The sequence below is a fragment of the Colobus angolensis genome, unplaced genomic scaffold (genome assembly GCF_000951035.1).
Source record: "Colobus angolensis palliatus isolate OR3802 unplaced genomic scaffold, Cang.pa_1.0 Scaffold380, whole genome shotgun sequence".
Classification (NCBI taxonomy): Eukaryota; Metazoa; Chordata; class Mammalia; order Primates; family Cercopithecidae; genus Colobus; species Colobus angolensis.
In genome coordinates, this window is record NW_012117155.1 from 1,843,324 (window position 1) to 1,863,125 (window position 19,802).

Here is a 19,802-nt window from a genome sequence, read left to right on the forward strand (position 1 = left end):
GGGAGAGTCATTTGGGAAGAGACCCTGGACTTTCCTATCCTATTTGGTGCAGAGAGTGGGGCTGAAGACAGAACAGACATTCCACAAATATTCCCTGACTTGACTGCATTCTGATTGTGAGAGGTTGGGGCCCAGCCCAGGGCAGTGACCAGAATTCTTGTCACTGGTGTTTGGAGTTCCACTTCATCAATGTTAGGCGGGACTGTGCTGCCATGTGGGAATTGGAGTCACATGAAAAGAACAGGAGAGAAAGCTCTGTATTTTATTGACAAAGAGCACCAAAGCGATGCCGGTCAGAAAGCCTTTTAATCTGTAAACAAAGACACATGAATGGGCAAATTTTGTAAGTGAAAGCAACGTGGCAAAAGCCCTTGGTGGTGAGCTTGGTCTCTCCCACAGGCAATGACAGCATTGGTCATGGGTCTGGACAACACGCAATTCCAGTGCAGGCTAGGAGGACATTATGGGAGTGAGCTGGGAGAGTCAATGATGCAGAAAGTACAGACTCAGGAGAGGCACAGAGAATGCAACCCTTGTCCCCAAGTGCAGTGGATCAGAGTTCAGAACAGAGATGAGGGGCTCATGGCCTCTTGTACCCTAGCCTAGAGCACACTTACTGCTCACTGTCTTATTGTCCATCATTTTAAGTCAAACATCCTCAGTTCAGTGAGAGTGTATATTCTCCAATATTACACACATAAGGAAAGACTGGGTAACCTCTAAAGCCTGAATGAGAAAAAGCTTCCAGGTGCTGTTTTTCAGAAACACCAACATATATTTGCCAAGGGCAGGCACTGTGTTTCTGCAGGCAGGCGGTGAGGCCTTTGACAGCGTTTCCAGGAAGACACATAGCAGCCAGAGAGTTGTGCAGCCCCAACCCTAGCTCCATACAGAGCAAACATGTAACAGATTAAATATTTATCTATTGTCCTGTCTACCTCAATAAAATATCACACTCCTTTAAGCGGTTGCCTTAATGACATTTGTGTGTCTTGGAATGCCGGCCTGTGCTAACAAATTGCATCTGAAGATGTGAAAACATTGAGATTAATAAAAAGAAATGAAAAGTCTGCTGCATTGATAAAACATCATTTATCTTAATAATGGGTACTTCTCTGAATTTCCTAAGTGCCCTTCCAAATGCCAGTATCAAAGCCAGTGCCCACATGTGTGTAGAAAGTTCAGGAGGGTTCAGGGGAGTTGAGGCAGGAACACAGGCTGCTCAGCTCAGGGGGGCCACTGAGGAGAAGCATCGTTCTGGGCCAGCCACCCACTGGACTGGTTTCCAATCAAGGAACTTTCAAGAGGGGATTTCCAAGCATATTTCTGGAATTTCAAAACTTCCAGTGAGAATAATATACAGTTGACCCTTGAACAACAAAGATTTGAACTGAGTGGGTCCACTTGTTCTTGGATTTTGTTTTGTTTTTTGAGATGGAGTCTTGATCTGTTGCCCAGGCTGGAGTGCAGTGACGCGATCTCAGCTCACTGCAACCTCCACCTCCCGGGTTCAAGCGATTCTCCTGCCTCAGCCTCCTGAGTAGCTGGGATTACAGGCACGCACCACCATGCCCGGCTAGTTTTTTGTGTTTTTTTAGTAGAGATGGGGTTTCACCATGTTAGTCAGGATAGTCTCCATCTCCTGACCTCATGATCCGCTCGTCTCAGCCTCTCAAAGTGCTGGGATTACAGGTGAGAGGCACCACGCCCAGCCCATGGATTTTTTCTGCATCTACCACCCCTCAGACAGCAAGACCAACCCATCCTCCTACTCCTCCTTCTCAGCCTCCTCCTCAGCCTACTCAGTGTGATGAACCATGAGGATGAGGACCTTTATGATGACCTGCTTTCCCTTAATGAATAGTAAATATATTTTCTCTTGCTTATGTTTTTCTTAGTAACATTTTTTCTCTAGCTTACTTTATGGTAAGGATATAGTATATGATGCACATAACATACAAGATATGTGTTAATTGACTGTGTTCAGTAAGGCTATTAGTATTATAGTTACATTTTGGGGGAGTCAAGTTATATGCAAACTTTCAGCTGCTCAGGGATCGGTGCCCATATCATGCAAGGATAACTGTACTTTCATATGAAAGTTGTTCCACCAAACATCGTGAAACATTAAGTGACCCCCTTTTGGTAGACTGTATATAATGTGGTGGGCATAGTAGCGGGTATAGTTCATGCTGAATAGTATGAATTTGGAAAATGTATTATTCCACGTCCAGGAAGCTTGCTTATAGTTTGTCAAGCCCACAGGCTGCATGGTGGGATTCCTGCTCCTGCCATTGGTAAAACAGGAGTCCTCCTCTGAGGTGAGAGGGCTGGAAGTGCTGGTCTCCATGGATCAGCGTTCTGGCCTGGTAGGTCCCTTATTTCCTTCCCTCCACACGTGCGGCCTTGTCCACTCTGTCCAGTTCCCCTAGCTCTTCTCAGGACACATTGTGGAGAGGCTGGGAGTAGTCCAGGAGCTCCTGTCCATCAGCAGCAGCAGGTTAGGAGGAGCTATGGGATGCCCAGAGGTTGCTGAGACCAGATTGGTGTTGGGGTGGGCAGAGGTTTGATCATCTCTCCTGGTCTCCTCCGTTCCCCAGCCAGAACCATGGTATGACATGAGAAGGGCAGTCCCAGACTCCCTATAACTGACGTAGCTTTCCCCAGAGTTTTCCTACACAGTGGGACATTTTAATAGGTAAATGGCAACCTAGTTTTCAAATGAGAAAAATCAGCACTCCCGATGCCTGTGATCAGATCCTTCTTCTCCCTCACTCTGTGTCCTCTAGTCATGCTGGCTTTCTGCAGCTCCTCTGGGAGCCAGGTCTTCTTGTCTGGGGATCCTCCTCCATGCTGCGCCCTGGAGTGGCAGGCTCCTTACTGGAGTAGCTCCACGACTGAGGGGTTACTTTAAAACGCCGCTTTGCCAGAGACTCCTCATGACCCCAAATCTCCATTAGACCTCTTTCACAGATTTTAGTACTTCTCTATCGCGGTCGTCACAATTTGTAACTAACATCGATTCAGAGTTATTTTTCATCTGTCTCCCCTGCTAGACTATAAGCTCTCACTCACCCTTTGACATGCTGCACTCAACACGCACTTGCCGAACATGACTAAATGAAGGCCTGAGTTCAGAGTACTCATCCTAGAAATTTCTCAGGGGACAGACAGGTCCTGTGACCAAACAAGATTGGGACCCATTGTATCCCGTCTTCCCTCACAGAGTCCTAATATGCATTACGTAGGGGACTCTGAGGTAGGCTCCAACTAGAAAACAAAAAGCCTCAGTAAGCCAACTTTCTTCACCTCATGTTTCCTAAACATATTTAAATGTGACTTTTTTTAAAATCTAACATTTACTAATATCCTGTAGAATTTATTTTTAAGAGATGCTTTCTGGCAGGATCCTACTGGGAAGTCTGATGTTCTCAAGGTCATCCAGCTTGGTTTGGGGGCTGCTCACCCTGTACTGAGCACCCTCATGGCTGCACTGCTGTCGTGGTGAACACACATGCACATATTCACATATGCAGCCACCACTGTAGTAAACATGCTATAAGCACAGTTTGGAGCTAGCCTGGGGTTATAGTTTTCAGGGAGCAGAGAGTAAAAAACAATTGCAACTCTGGTATTTGTAAATGTAGCCTTTGTAGTTACGATTGTGAGTAACTCATACTGACTTGTCTTTTGGTAAGACTCGAATGTGCAAGTATTTGGGAAGCTGATGTGTGAAGGCAGGTCCCATAGGTGGTGAGTCAGTCTACCTACCCTACCCAGCCTTGCAGCTCTGCAGCTCTCTTGTTTTCAGCAGTTGCAGCAGTTCTCTTGGATTTTCTAATAGAGTTAAACAAATTTTTTTGGGGGGGGGAAATGACATGCCATCTTGGAATTAGTGAAGATTTCAGGACATATCCCTCTTGCATATCTAGGATGTATTATAAAGGTAAGATTCCTAAGGTGGAGCTGTGTTAAAGGCAGGGGACCTCAAATTAGTTTTGATCAGCCTCCACTTAGGCAGGGCAAAACTGCTTCCTTCACCCACCGACTCCATCTAGTCTTATCTTCCAGTGGAAAAATAAATGAGTGATAATTTGTGGGGAGTGGATTATGTATACATTTGTTCTAGCACTGGACTATGGATGATTCCTATTTGAACCACAATGTATACATGTCTTAGAGTCTAGTTATTGAAAAATTACAGCTCCAGAATACTGTTGATGCAAATAAGCTTCAAGTATACTCTGTAGGGTCAACCAAGCAACCCACAACAAAATAAACTGATGATAATGCAAGCTAACAGCAATTCATAATTAAAAAGTACCAATAGCAGCAATTGAAAATTGCAACCAACTCAAGGCAACACTGATGATGTGCTGATAAAGAAACCTTTTCCCAGATCAGGAAATGTCATCTCTGTGCTGCACATGTGAAACTGGAGCCTTCTAATACAGCGGGTGAGCACTGCATTGCTGGCAGCTAGACTTTACAGCACAGTATTACAGGGTATGTAGTAACCTTTGTGATGCTTAGTGGATTACAAATTAGTAGTCCTGGTGATATGTAAAAATGAAGCCTTCACCAATCTGCATAGAATTCACCATAATGTTCCAAAAGAGGACTTAAAAACGTTCAGTTGAAGGCACATGAGGATGCCTCTGATAATGCGCCCCAGCCTCTGGTCCCGCACCCCATGGGTTTTAGTCTCTACTTTTGAAATCATTGTCTAGGCAGCCTTTCCTCCTTCGGCTCGGGTTTTTTCCTTTCCTAGCTCAAGCAGACTGGAGATATGCATTTGGATTTATGAAGTGCTCAGACTGTTATTTTAAAATGTGAAAGGAGTTCTTTTTAATATCCAGGGTAATACAATATCCAAGATATAACATTAAGTGGTAAAAAACAATGTGTATGACAGTATGTATGACATCCTACTTATATTTTTAAAAGCCTGCAGATTTTATATGTATGTTTGTGCTTTACATACCTAGAGTATCTCTGGCAGTGTGTGTAAGAAATGGATCAACAGAGTTGCCTCCAGGGAGAGGTAATGGGTGCTGGAGGAGAGAGGGAGGCTTGGGTTTTCCACTAGGTACCTACTTGCGCTTTTTAAATTTCACACCATTTATGTATTAACCATTAAAAATAATTGAATTTAAATTAAGAGAAAACAAAACTCAGTGAGCCTATAAAGTGTTGATTCTCATTTTGGTTTCTTTTTTCTTTTTATTTAAAGATGAAGGTTTGTTTTATTTCTTGTTGATTCCTCTTTTGCCTTTCAAAGTCATGGTCATATATTAAGGAGGAGATTCCAGATTCTAAAGTAAAATACCGAGATGAGATGACCGCGTTAGAAAACCAGGCCCAGGACCTGAGATTCTGGGCTGAGTCAAGGAACCCAATCCCAAAACACAATTTTCTGATAAATTAGAACTGTTATTTAAAAACTTTCCTAGTGTTCCAATGTATTCTCATACTGTGTATATGTGAAATACAAAAGGAGCACTCTTAGTAAGGACACTTGTACGTTTGTAACTTGAATATAAGAAAAAAAGACCAAAAAAGAGACAAAATTCATAAAGCGAAGCATGTTTAAATGAATGCATTCCTCTTATTTCATCCTGCTTCAGTATTGCTCAAGAAAATTAAGCAATTATTTATCTTGATTTGCTACCAGGAATTTTTTAAAAAGCGAAAGAAATATTACACTATTTAGTGTTTCCTAATAAAAAATAAAATTTCATTAATTACATAAAAAAGAATTGTATTCTATTACATAGATCAACACAAAACAGTACATTGCCTTTGTATGTTAAATGCTCATTATGCTGAGTGACAATTCTAAGAGCAAAGACATGTAGTTATCTAAATTTTATGGGTCCTGAATTACTGCAGATAGACAGTACAGTAAGAAATAAGGCTGAAAGGAATGTTTTGGACACTATAGGAGGCCTAACTTGGGGTGGTGTAAATACAGATCAAAATGAATTTCTCAAACCAGAGATGCGCTTTGTGGAGCGGGCCTAAAGTAGTAACAAGGTAGTCACAGACTTCTGGAGGAGGGCACTTGGGCTGGTGTCTACCTGGCATATTTAGGAACATTCCATAATGAGATGTAATATCAGCACAATTGATGATTTAGCCCACCCTCAGTCAATTGAAGGCTATAAGTGTTGAGTACCACAAGTCCCACCTCTATCTCTATATGTTTAGAGTGCAAATATTTTCCCATGCTTCTCGTACCCTAGTCACTGCCCACCTGCCTCTGCCCCTTTCCTATTCTTACAGGACTTAGCAGGCTGGCACACCAGAGCTCTGACTTTCAAAGTCAAGTTCACATAGAGGAGATACAAGTAACCACAAGCCCTTGAGTAACCCACGCAAAGAAACTGCTTAGCTTTGGTCTAAATGACTTACATTTTTCCTCGCCTAAATTAGCCAGTAATTACATGTGGGCAGACTTAGCCAGAATAGTCCAAATGATCAATTAGAAGGCAAAAAGAAGTTCCTTTCTTTAAAGTTCAAGGGTCCCTGTTGAAGAGCCCTACTTCCAAAGCGATGCTCACATGGGCCCATGCCCAGCTCTCTGCGGTGCCTGAGCATATTGTACATTTGCTTAACGATAATGAATTTAGTACTTATTTTGCAGGAAAATATAGGGCATTTCCATTACATGCAATCAAGCAAAAGGGCTGCAAAATGTGCCACTCCATTAATTCTAAACAGAATCCTTCGCAAATGTCACCCTGAAACCAAAGTACAGAGTTATTATAAATCTGATGGAATTAAGAGTAATTTTCATTTGTACAAAGGATTTGAGGGACATGACTCCTGCCACACACACACTATTAATTGGGTTAAATCCAATTTGCCAATTTCAGTGTGAATCACTAAGCTCTGACCTAGCTTGCCCCAGTGGTGAGATCGGTGGGTTCTCGTCTTTTTGGCTCAGGTGTACATGTGCACGTGCTCGTATGTGCCCACATATACACAACTTTAGAACATGCAAAGAACATATGCAATTGGCTTGTTATAAACATGTACTGTCTACTATTGAGGAATGAATACTTAGGTAATAAAGTTATAAAGAAAAGCAAAAACAAAGCAAAACCTTGATGACTGGGCTCAGAATAGTGGTTACCTTTAGGGAGAAGGGAGAGGTGATGTTCAAAGAGGAAAAAAATGCCAACTTCTGGCAAGTCATTTAACCTCCGAGCCTTAGTTTCCTCATCTGTAAAAGGGGATTATAACACCTACTTCCATGGGAGTCCTGAAGATTAATGGCCTTGAGTATATCAGAGCAGAGCACTGAGTGTGGTGCTTGACACATAGTTAGCACCCTTTGAAAGGTAACTAGGATCTTTATTTTCATTTCTGGGGACTCTTTTGCCTAAGCTGGTTCCCAAATCATAGAGGGAAATGTGGACCTGGCACCGGGATGGGAACAACCTTCCCAACCTTCATTGCTAGGTTGTCCCCAGGGCCTGGGAGGGACGGGTCAGCCCACTGAGTTATTGATCATTTCCTTCCTAATTTCAATTTCTACTCTCTCTGGGTTGCAGCTGGACTTGTGGGAGAGCACAGTGCAAGAGACAGGAATAAGCAGGGTAAGGCAGTTCGGAGGAGGCTCCAGTACGCCAACAGCAAGAGCTCCTGGGCAGTGGGGGGCCCAGGGCAGCCCCTCACTCCACGTTGCGGTACTTGGTGAAGAGGTTGTACAACACTCGTAGTGTAGATTTCAGGTCACAGTTGACTATGTCTGTGTAGAAAACAAAAAACACGTTGTTTCCGTGGGGCCACGTGTTCCAAAGTTGGCATATACTGCCCCTCCCACCCACCCCTGTGTACCCAGCATGTTCGGGGTGGATGGGTAGAGTGGGCAGCAAGAATTTAGGGCAGGGGGCAGTTAGGGTAGAGGTGCTGGGGCACAGCATCTCCAGATAAGGCCTGACTCTCCCCACAATCCCCACCCTGTCCCACGGGCTCTTTGCCCATTGCCTCCAGCCTCTACCACAGAAGCAACCATGTGTGGTGGAAAGGAGGGGAAGGCCTGGGGCTGTAGTGGAGGACAAGGGGGTGAGTTAGGACTCAAGCTGCCTCACAGAAGCGTGCCTAGCAGAGAAGGGGGACTTGCAAGGAGTACTCAGGACATAGGCGTCATGGGGACAGACAGCTCCAGATTAGTAACAGAGCAAGGCAGAAGGGTTTGAGGTGCTAAAACTTCAGCTGGAGGTTCCTCAGCTTCTATGCCACCATTCCCTCTTGCTCACTTCCTCCCTCCCTCTAATCCTCCCATCCTCCCTCCTTTCCTCTGATCCTCCCATCCTCCTTCCCTCCCTCTATTCCTTCCTTCTTTCTTTCCTCCCCCCAGATCTTCCTATCCTCCCTCTTTGCCTTCCTTCCTTTGCAATAGGAGCTTTCCAGGTACAGAAGTGGGCAAAGAATTCCATGTGGAAAGTTTAGTGTATCTTACTAAACCCAGCTGTGCTGGAGAATTCCCAATAGGCTAGCATGGCTAGAGAGGCTGGGGTGTGCGGGGCTGGATCCTGAAAGGCCTTGAATTCCAAGTTACGGAGCTTGCATGATTTTGTAGGCTAGAGGCTGGAAACTGGCAGCTGGCAGGCTAGCTATGACTCACTGACACATCTTGCTTAGCTCTTCCTCCCTCCATCCATTTACTGGTCACCACTTTCTCTGTTCGTCTAACCCTCTGCTGACTCCTTTACCTTCCTCCCTCCCCCATGAAGACCCCCTCTCTGCTCTTGTCCCTTTGCTGTCACTCTCCTAGAGAGCCAACTTTTGAAGAATGGGAGAAGAGAAAACAAAAAAATGGAACTCTGTCTACTATTGAGGAATGCATACTTAGATAATAAAATTATAAAGAAAAAAAAAACAAAGCAAAACCTTGATGATTGGACTCAGAATAGTGGTTACCTTTAGGGAGAAGGGAGAGGTTAGGTTCAAAAAGGATGCAGGGCAAGTTGGAGGGAGCTCTTGGGAGCCAGCATGACTCTTTTCTTTGACGTGGGTGGTGGCTGTGTGGTGGCTCACTTGGTAAAAGTTCACTAACCTGTACGTTTATGTTTCATGCACCTTTCTGTATATGTGATATTTTTCAAAATAAAAATGATTAAAAAACAATTGTATGGGAGGTCAGATGAAGGTAGGTGATTAAGAGAAGGTAATATATGCTCTGGGATTCAAAGATGGGAGAAATTACACTAAGTCATTGGGAAAGAAGGTGTGGGGGAAGGTGTCAGGATTCTAGCAATGCTCTGGTCAATACCCACAGGGATCCTGCAAGAGTAGGCAGAGTGGGGAGCCAGGGGCTCCCAGGTCTTAGCCTTGGGACTTTAAAAAAAAAAAGATTCTATTTTTTATTTCAATAGCTTTTGGGGTACAGTGGTTTTCTGTTACATGAATGAACTATATAGCAGTGAATTCTGAGATTTCAGTGCACTCATCACCCAAGTACTGCACATTGTACCTAACATGTATTAGTTTCTTTATCCCTGCCCCGCTCCTGCCTGTGCCATTCTCAGTCTCTGAAGTCCATTCTATCACTCTGTATTTAGCCTTGGGATTTTTGCAACTGGGACTGCCACAGCCTGGCATGCTTAGGCCCCAAGCTCCAGGCCTAGAGCCCAGGGCCCAGGGCCCCTCCTGCCTGCTCCTTCCAGGCCTTATCCTGGTTATAGACCAACCCTGCTCCACCCTGGCTGGGCCCAGGGTCTCCTACTGATAGACTAGGGGCTTCCAGAGACCCCTGGCGTGGCCTGGAGCTCACAGTGGCCATTTCTGCTCCCATGGTGGTTCATCACATATCTGAGCCTCCACCTGGGGCCCTGGCCTGAGGCTGAGCCCTGCTACCTTGCCTTGCTCATGCTGAGCCAGGAGTCCCACCCTGAATCACCTTCTACCAGATGGAAATCTGTGCCCTCTAGGCTGATTCCTGTCCTCCCCTGACTGCTTGGTGTTGAGTGTTTCTTAAATTCCGCTCAAGTCAAATATTAGGAAGTTACTCCAGGGAGGAACTGCTAGAAAGGCAGAGAGGGGTAAAGGTGAGCTTGCCAAGGGAGTAGGTATAAAGGGGAAGGTAAAGTGGGCTTGGAGCCACTGCAACAGGCTCCTAATGAGCTCCCTTTGCCCTCTCCAATCCACTCTACCTACTGGAGCCAGACCTCCAGGTCTCCAGGTATGGCTGTGCCTCCAGGTATGGCCACCAGGTATGGCTGTGCAGGATGTGCACTGCACAACTCCAAGGCACATCATTCACACTTTCAGGTCACCACTGTCATGGACTGCAAGGTAAACAGAGCTCCTTGGAGCTGTGTAGCCCCCAGCTTGTATGGCCATACAACTATTTCACTTAGAAGGTCCAAAATCCTAAATCATGGCTTTGTAAGGCGTAACCTGACCCGACCTGCCTACCTTCCCACTCTCATTTGGTGCCACACTGCCTCCCTCACTATGTATCACGGTCACTGTGGCTTCCTTTCACTACCCTCCCCATGGGCCATGCTGTTACAATATCTAGATCACTCTTCCCAAATAGCTGGCTCTGAGTCCTCCTGCAGACCTCAGCTCAAAGCACACGTTCCTGAAGGGAGGCCTTCCTGACCCCGGCCTGGGTGCAGGGGTCCCGTTTTATGTTCTCAAAGCTCCCACATGCTTCCTTCATAGTACTCACTCCAGGTGTCAATCAGTGACTTGTATGCTTATTGATTAATATCTGCCTCTGCCCTGGACTGTAGGTTCCTTGAACACAGAGAACACGGACCCTCCAAGGATATTAACAGATCCATGAATGAATGGTTGCCCAGTGTCTTGGAAGCCAAGGAAAAAAATTCCAGAGAGGGCAAACAAGAGGGCCACGTGCTCCCAAGAGGGTGAGGAGGTTAAGGACTGAAAAGAGTTCCCAGGGGACACAGGCCCAGCGGGTGACTTGGGAGAGAGCAAGGCCAAGAGCAGGTGGAGGTAAAGTGTTAACAACAGCATGGGCAGATCAGAAGTGGAGGCATGAGCGTGGGTCACAAAGGAGGAATTTGGGGGCCTGACGAAGGACAGATACCGATGGCAGCAGGGGTATTTGTTTTCCCTTCTGAAAGATGGGTGAGTTCTGAGGTTGCTAGAAAATGTCCAATATGGCAGAATGTTTTAAACTGGCCATTTTAATGGTTACTAAGTGACATTTTTATGTTCACAGAAGTTTGAAGTCCATCTCCACTACAGCTGTGTGATCCTGGCAGTCACTTAAATTCTCTGAATCAGTTTTCTCACTGGTAAAATTGGGCAATACCTTTATGAAAAACACCCAGAATATATTAAGCGTCCCCTAAATGGTAGTTTTCCTTCTGTTTTCCCATCTTTGCCCACTAGCAGAGCTGCTGTGTACAGCCGTGCGGTCTGTGCATTGCACAATGCCTGCACCATTCACATGGACTAAGCCCTGCTCCTTGGAAATGTGAGTTGCTTCTTCACCACCTTCACCACTAACGCCAACAGATGGGCCGGGTGAATAGGGGAGACAGCAGTCAGAGATACTGCTTATCACCTGTTCTTATCAAGAAAGCTAAGACCTGGGCCCCCAGGTAGTCCCAGGCAGACTAGCAAGCCAGCAGGAGACTGGACTATTTCAGTCAGGAGAAGGGCTGTGGATTCCTGGGAATATATTGTAACTCCATGCCGTATAAACAGAGCCACTTCAAAGCCCTGATCTCATAAATTGTGTGATTAGCAACTCAGTTCAGTTCTGATAGCCTCTGTGTGCTGGCCAGGGCCCCTCTCTGGAGGCAGACAGCCAGGACTATGGGGCTCCTGGTCAGATACACCAGAACGGAGGCTCTCTGGCAGCCTGAGGCCAAGGAAGAGGCGTCTGTAGAGATAAAACAGCTTCTGGCCCCGAAAGGGCTCGTTGTTTGCTCCTCCCACCCAGAGGTATTAGTAACTCTTTTTTTTTTTTTTTTTTTTTTTTATTATACTTTAAGTTCTAGGGTCCATTAGGAGAGGACCATCCAAAATGAGTTCATGATTCTCTAAAGGATGCAGAGGCCAAAGGAAGGAGAGGAACTCTCTTCCCAGCAGAAACATTTTGCACAAAGGGACAAGGCCCTCTGTGGCCATTTGTGACACCAGTTTCCTTCATCCCAAGGCACTGCTGAAGGCCCTTCTCTGAAGCTTTCCCCCCGGGGTCTCTGAATCCCTTGACCAAGGTGGGAGGCCCTTGCTGGCTCAGGGCTGGCAGCTGGTGGGGGCTGGAATCAGGTGGCCAGTAGGTGGTTACTTATGCTCTAGCCCCCAGCCGATTTCCCGGCGCCTCTGTCTCATCCTGCCTCACATCTCTGCCTGCTCTCTATTCCCCACTGGGGCAGGATCCGTACTGTACAGATGCTCCTTTTGGTGCTCCTACTGCCCTATCTAGTGGTAGTTTGCCATTTGCTTTATTTATTTTTAAAAACTTTTAAGTCATTAAAAAAATTTTTTTTTTTCCCGAGATGGAGTCTCGCTCTGTCGCCCAGGCTGGAGTGCAGTGGCCGGATCTCAGCTCACTGCAAGCTCTGCAAGCCACTGCAAGCCTCACGGGTTTACGCCATTCTCCTGCCTCAGCCTTCTGAGTAGCTGGGACTACAGGCACCCACCACCTCGCCCGGGTAGTGTTTTCAGTAGAGGCGGGGTTTCACTGTGTTACCCAGGATGGTCTCGATCTCCTGACCTCGTGATCCGCCCATCTCGGCCTCCCAAAGTGCTGGGATTACAGGCGTGAGCCACCGCGCCCGGCCTAAAATTTTTTTTAAAATATGACATACATCCAGAAAACAACCCATGCAACATATATGTACTGTTTTAAATATTTGAAAATGAACTCCTGCCCATGTCAAAAATAGAACATTGTCAGTACCCTAGGAGGATCCCATCCCCTTCTACATTCCCTCTCTCATTCCCCAAATATAACTATTGTGCTGACGCTTACGATTACTTCCTTGCTTTTCTTACCAGTCCTAGCATCAACATATGTGCCCTTGAACAGTAGATTCGAAAGTTGCCTCTTTTTATATTTCATAGGATTCATCTATGCTGTTGCATGAGCTGTCTGTTTTTTAACAGTTTTATTGAGGTATAGCTATAATTATCTAACTATAATTCTATAATTATTCAAGAATAAAGCTTCTTGGCCGGGCAGGGTGGCTCACGTCTGTAATCCCAGCACTTTGGGAGGCAGGCGGATCACCTGAGGTCATGAGTTCAAGACCAGCCTGGCCAACATGGCGAAACCCCATCTCTAATAAAAATACAAAAATTAGCTGGGTGTGATGGTGGCAGCCTGTAATTCCAGCTACTTGGGAGGCTGAGGTAGGAGAATCTCGTGAACCTGGGAGGGGAATTCCAGTGAGCCAAGACTGTGCCATTGCACTCCAGCCTGGAGAGTGAAACTCTGTCTCAAAAAAAAAAAGAATAAAGCTTCTTGATTTGTTGTCTACCTCTGGTAGATTTTTGGTGCTTCAAAATCATTGTTTTTGATCATTTTGTCCAGTTTTACACTTACTCTTTAGCAGAGAATAGTCACTGATCTCTTCATGCTGCAGTAACTAGAAGTTCCTCCCCTGACTTCTCGGTTCAGTCTTTTTATTGTCATGGTTGTATTATAATCCGTGATATGAATATGTTCCAATTTATGTAGCCAGTCTACTGGGATGTACACTCCAGCCTATGCTATCACAGGTATTCCTGGGCTTGTCTCCTGGTAAATGGACATGCATGCCTATGAGTGGAATTGCTAGGTCAAGGAGTGTGCTAACTTCCTATTACTGCTGTAGTAAATTAGCACACATTTGGTGGCGTAAAAACAACACAAATTTATTATCTCTGAATTCTAGAAATCAAAAGCCCCAAATCCGTCTCACTGAGATAAACTCACAGTGTCAGCACAGCTGCATTTTTTTCTGGAGGCTCTAATGGAGATCCTTACACTTGTTCTTTCCAAGTGGGGGATGGAGTAAGTTAGGTGGCCATAAGGCAGTTACTCGTGTTCTAACCCTCTGGGGTTGCTTGCATTCTCTGGCTTATAGCCATCTTCCATCCCCAAAGCCAGCAATGGTTGGGTGAGCCTTCCTTATGCTACATCACCTTCACACTTCTGCCTCCCTCTTCCACTTATAATAAGGACCCCTGTGATGACATTGGGACCACCTAGATAATGTCATCATCTCAAGCCCCTAAATTTAATAACATCTGCAAAGTCCCTTTTGTCATGTAAGATAACACATGAACAGGTACTGAGGATTAGGGCCTGGATGTCCAGGGCTGGGGACCACATTATTTTGGCAGGGGGTGTCTACCACATTATTTTATAGCGTATTACAAATCTTCAACTATGTTAGATGAGAACAAACTGTTTTCTACTTTCAGCTAAATAAGGACTGAATAAAAATAAAATGGTTCTAGCAATTTAAAACACCAGCAGTTTCTGTTGCTCCACATCCTTGCTAACACTTGGTATGATGAGAGTTTTAAATGTTGGCTTCTGTACACTATCTCCTAGGGGAATGGGGGAGTTGAACATTTTCCATATTATCAGCCACTGACCAAGTCTTCCCTGAATGAAGTGATCACCTGGAACTAAGCTGCCATCACCTGCTTGTTTTTTCAGCATTGCTTGCCATCTGGTCCCAGGTATGAGACTCCTTACATTTTATTTATTTTATTTTATTTTATTTTATTTTATTTATTTTATTTTATTTTATTTATTTATTTATTTTATTTTATTTTATTATTTTATTTTATTTTATTTTATATATATTTTTTGAGATGGAGTCTCGCTCTGTCGCCCAGGCTGGAGTACAGTGGCTTGATCTCAGCTCACTGCAAGCTCCGCCTCCCAGGTTTACGCCATTCTCCTGCCTCAGCCTCCCGAGTAGCTGGGACTACAGGTGCCCACCACCTCGCCCGGCTAGTTTTTGTTTTTGTATTTTTTAGTAGAGATGGGGTTTCACCATGTGAGTCAGGATGGTCTCGATCTCCTGACCTCATGATCCACCCGTCTCGGCCTCCCAAAGTGCTGGGATTACAGGCTTGAGCCACCGCGCCCGGCCAGAGACTCCTTACATTTTAGATATTCAGTCCTACAGACTTCAACCCTGCCTGGTACTAGATGTCTTCTGAGTCCCTGCCTGCCTGTTATTCTGGAGTCTTAACCATAATTGATGATGAGTCTACTTGAAGGGTGATAACAGGGTGGACATGTGCATTTGAAGACATGTGGCACAATGCCCTAAATAAAAAGCTGCCAGCTGCATGACAATATTTCTTTTTCTTTCCTTTGAGACAGAGTCTCACTTTGTTGCCCAGGCTGGAGTGCAGTGGTGCCATCTCGGCTCACTGCAACTTCTGCCTCCCAGGCTCAAGCGATCCCTTCCACCTCAGCCTCCTGAGGTGGAAAATTAGCCACCACACCTGGCTAATTCTTTTGTATTTTTTGTACAGATGGGGTCTCACTATGTTGCCCAGGCTGGTCTCAAATTCCTGAGCTCAAGCCATCTGCCCACCTTGGCCTCCCAAAGTGTTAAGATTACAGGTGTGAGCTTCTACACCTGGCCATTATTTCAAATGCTCCACTGGTTATGAACTTGATGCTAACCCTTGGCTTACACTAACTGAGGTACTAAACGGTCATGAAACCTGGGCAGCAAGTCATCTCAGACACCAACCCAGTTTCTAGGGGATTTCAAGGCACAACAGAGCTTTAAGTGTTAAACAGCACAGCGGAGAATGCATTTTCCTGACCTTAAAAACATTTTGCCATGAAAAATGCCTCCATCACAACCAGTTTGATTTTGAAATGCCCTCAAAGAATTACCCACATTGGCACCCTTTGAAATGTCTACATTGTTTACTTCCAAATCTCACTTTCCAGGTAGAAGCATAAAAGGCAGAGGGAATGCTGGGATTCACTTCTCACAAAGTATAATTTCATAAAATGCTATCTCCATTCCCCTTTACGTACTGGAAATTTGCAGCATGGGCATAATGCCCTGTGTCATAACAAATAAAACATGTGTTTTTCCATCCACATCGGTCAGTTAGTTTCATATTCAGCAACTTAATAATTGCATAAAAATATCACCTATATTCCAAAATATTCCTATAGATTGATTTATATTAGGAAAATTATCTGTTCCAAGGGAAAGAAATATCCCAATTCTAAAATATCAGAAGTACTTCCAATCTGTAACCAGGAAGTTTCATATTAAGCAGTTCAAGAAAATGGAAGCAAAATGATAGCCAGAACGTTCCCACTGTGTCTGTCCTCCCAGAAGCAGGGCGCTCATCATCTGCCTGCAGAACAAGAAGAGTCCATTCCTAATGCCATTAGGAAGGCTGGAGTGGCCTTGCCAAAGAGAGAGCCCCAGGGGGACACCAGCCTTGCCAGAGGTCCTCCCCCAGTTCTCAGTTGACCAGGAGCTTAGGACAAAGTGGTAATAAATGAGAACAGGAGTTGACCTTTGGTGGCCAGAGTCAATAGATAACAAGTCTGGAAGGAGTCATGAGACAGGGTCCTCATTCTTCCTCAGGGGGGACTTTTGCTCACGCTGTCATTCTGTCTGGCATGCACGTACTTCTCTCCCAGTCTCCATACACCAAAGCCCTACCTGGTCCTTATGGTTTAGCCCCACTGTCACCATCTCCATCAAAGTGTTCCTCCCCCAAGACAGAAGTGGTATCACCTCCTCAGTCCTCACAGCCTCTTCCTTGTACCTCTTTCGTAACAGTTCCCATGACTGTCATTTCATTTTGCTAACTGGCTGCAACTTGTATCTTCCCTGGTTGGCTGCACATGCCTTGAGGTTCAGGAAGGTCTTACCCCTCTCGTTGTATCATGATCTACAGGGTCTCAAGCCCACTAGACCAGGGCATGGCCCCCACTAGGTGGGGGTTTCGATAGAGGAGTTCAGAGCAGAGGCAGCAAGGGGGCATGAAAGCCCACCATCCCTACTCATCCACTTGCCTGTAAACTACCAGAAAAGTGCAAGCAACCTTTTGCCACAAATGGCATTCTCAATGTTCCCAGGGGACATATGCAGATTATCTGCAACACCGTGGTGACTCGCCAGCTCTGGTGAAATGGAATACTTCAGTCAGTAAGGGGCAAAAAGCGAACATCTGTACCAAGAAGACTGCTAAGAGAAGTGTGCCTCCTCTGCTCACGAATGCATGTGTGCACTCCTAGCATGAGTATGCAAGGGCTGCAGGAGCACTTGTTCCTTCTGCATTTCCCCTCAGTCTTATATTTACAACCCAAACCCCACAAATCATGCCCTGTCCTCAGGCAGAGTCTGAGCAGGCAGAGCTCCGCATCTGTCAGATAGAAGTAGTTCTGCTCAGCCCAGAACTGTCTGCATTGCACCTTTACCCCGACTTGCAGAGACACAGCTCTTTGGCAGGTCAGCACCCTGTGCAGGGACAGAAAAACCTGGAAATTGGGCACAGGACAGTTCCTGCAGCAGCTCTTCTGCTTGGGCCCTGATCCCCGCAATCCCATGCATGGCATGTGTGGGATTTTAGATTCTTTTCTTCCCCTGGCTGTGCAGCTGGCAGCTCACAAAGGGTCTCTGGGACTGAGCAGCTGCACCGAGTCCCACCTTCCCCAGCAATGAAGACTTCAGAAAATGCTTCCCTCTGCTACAAAATCTGAGTACCCATGTGCAGGGAGAGGGTCTCTGTTGTCACAAATCCAGGAAAGAGCAAAGTACCTTCTGGTCGTGGTTTTGGCTTTTCCAACCCTCCGTCTTGCATGAGCTCAAAGGCAAAGGAGACATTCAAGACCTGGCAAGAGAGATGCAGACAGCATGTACTATTGCACACCCAGGAGCCCCGGGACCTGGCCCTGGGAAGTGAAGGAGCCCAGCACTGTAGCCAGAGGGGCAGAGGCTGAACTAATTTCAAGAAGAAATATGGCTACCAAAATGGGCAGGCCACCTGGAGCGTGAGCTAGCTGATCCTAGCTTGCTGTTGGAGAAGCACTCCTGGAGAAGCACAAAACTCCCTTCATATCCTACTGTGTTCCTGTGTAAACTGCCAGGACTTCAAAGTGGGGGTGTCAGTGCACATGTTTGGAAGAATCAGATGGCAGGACATGTTCAACAGGCAGAGCAGGCTTTCTGCTGTGGACGAAATGCCTTTGTATAGCGAGCAGGATGTGGCAGCCTACGAGAGGCCATCAGAACCAGGCTAAGCATGAGCCTCAGGTCTGACCAGCTTCACAGTCACTTTCCTTGTCACCTCTGGGGAGACAGGAGGCTGGGCTGGGACACTTGACAGGAACACAGGGCAGGGGACCAGGGCCAGACTTCAGGGGAAGGGAAAGGCAGTCAGGGATGCCCAGTGGTCTGCAGGTAGCTCCTTCCTAGCTCAACTCTTATAATGGGCCCCACCTCCAGGCACTGAAGACCTTGGGCACAGGGGAGGCTTCTGCCTTTTTTCTGGATAGCCCCAGCGTGGGTGTGGGCAGATGAGTCGGGGGATGTGGGTTAGGGGGCCTCCCTGATGTCCCTTCTCCTTACCTTCTGTTCAAAGCTGTCTGGGGTCAGGAAGAAGCTGTGCAGGGGCACAAAGTAGCCCTCCAGGAGCCCCATGAGCAGCACCAGGTACACCCCATCTGCAAACTGGAGGAAGAGCCAGGTGATGCACTGGCCCCTAAGCCTCCCAGCCAGTCCCCATCCAGGAGGCCCATCAATGTCTGTGCTATGCCACCTGAAGCCTACCATCCCAGGCAGGCTGCTAGCTGGGGGGTAGGGGCAGTGGCCCGAGACAAGGAGGTCTGCTCTGCCCCACGTCTGGCTGGCCCAGCACAGGAGCCACAAGCCCAGGCCCTGATCTCAGCTGACCCAGCATTTACTGAACAGAGGCTGTGTACCAACTCCTGGTCTGGGCATGGGGACCAGAGCGTGGGGGATCAGTGTGGCTCCTGCCCTGGAGGAGTGCGCAGTCTAATAGGGAAACTGGTGTAGGGACAAGGCACAGCTGCTCTGATGGAAGGAAGCCCGCTGGCCTGAGTGAGGTTGAAAGGTCACCCATAAGCACTGAAGGCATCAGAGGAGTCTTCTGGAGAGGACGGCGCCTGAGTGGAGAGCTGATGAGCAGGACTGGCTAGAGTGGGGCAGAGGGAGGAGGGAGGAGGGAGAGGCGATGTCCAAGGTGAATGGCATGAGGCTCCTGGGGTGATCTGTGCTTTCTGAACAGAGAAAGGACTAGTGTCACACAGGCCTGGGCATTCTTCTTTCTCCCCTCTCTTCAGTATTACAGCAGCAGAGTGCAGCTGTTATGAATGTGGGCTCTGGGGCCAGGTCTCCCCAGTGCAAATTCCAGCTCTCTCACCTACTAGCTATGTGCCTTGGGCAAGTTATGTCACTTCTCTGTACTCATATGTCTTATCTGTGAAACAGGGATGGTAATAGTATACTATCTACGTCACAGAGTTATCGTGAGGACTAAGCCAGTTAATATGCAGAGAGGGCCTGTAAACTGCTGGGCATGTAGCACTGAATAAATATTAAATATTGCTATTACTGTCTGGGAAAACAACAAAGCAGTCAGGACATGACTTACTGGCTCTTCCTGGCAAAAGCAGAACTATCTGCTGAGGGCCCTGGCAAGAGGCTTGCAGCCCGGTCCCTTCCTAGGCAGAAGAGGCCAGAACGGTTGGGAAACCAGGCCCAAGGGACAGGAGAGTCCCTCGGCTAAGTGTGGAGGCTGCTGGTCTTCTGCTCAGGGCTGGGTGAAGTGAGCATATGCTGAGCACTCAGGACAGG

The 19,802-nt window shown here is 46.5% G+C and overlaps 1 protein-coding gene across 1 annotated transcript in view; it reads right to left on the bottom strand.

Annotated features, from left to right (window-relative positions):
- Window positions 1–287: 287 nt before the first annotated feature.
- The window catches only part of PARVA (parvin, alpha), a 167,722-nt gene continuing 148,207 nt past the window's right edge, over window positions 288–19,802 (bottom strand). Inside the window, exons 11-13 of the mRNA XM_011954271.1 lie at window positions 18,555–18,656; window positions 17,745–17,817; window positions 288–7,756 (exon numbers count right to left, since the gene is read on the bottom strand). Coding sequence (XP_011809661.1) covers window positions 7,680–7,756; window positions 17,745–17,817; window positions 18,555–18,656 — 252 coding nt within the window. The 3' untranslated portion in view covers window positions 288–7,679. The remainder of the gene's footprint in view (window positions 7,757–17,744; window positions 17,818–18,554; window positions 18,657–19,802) is intronic.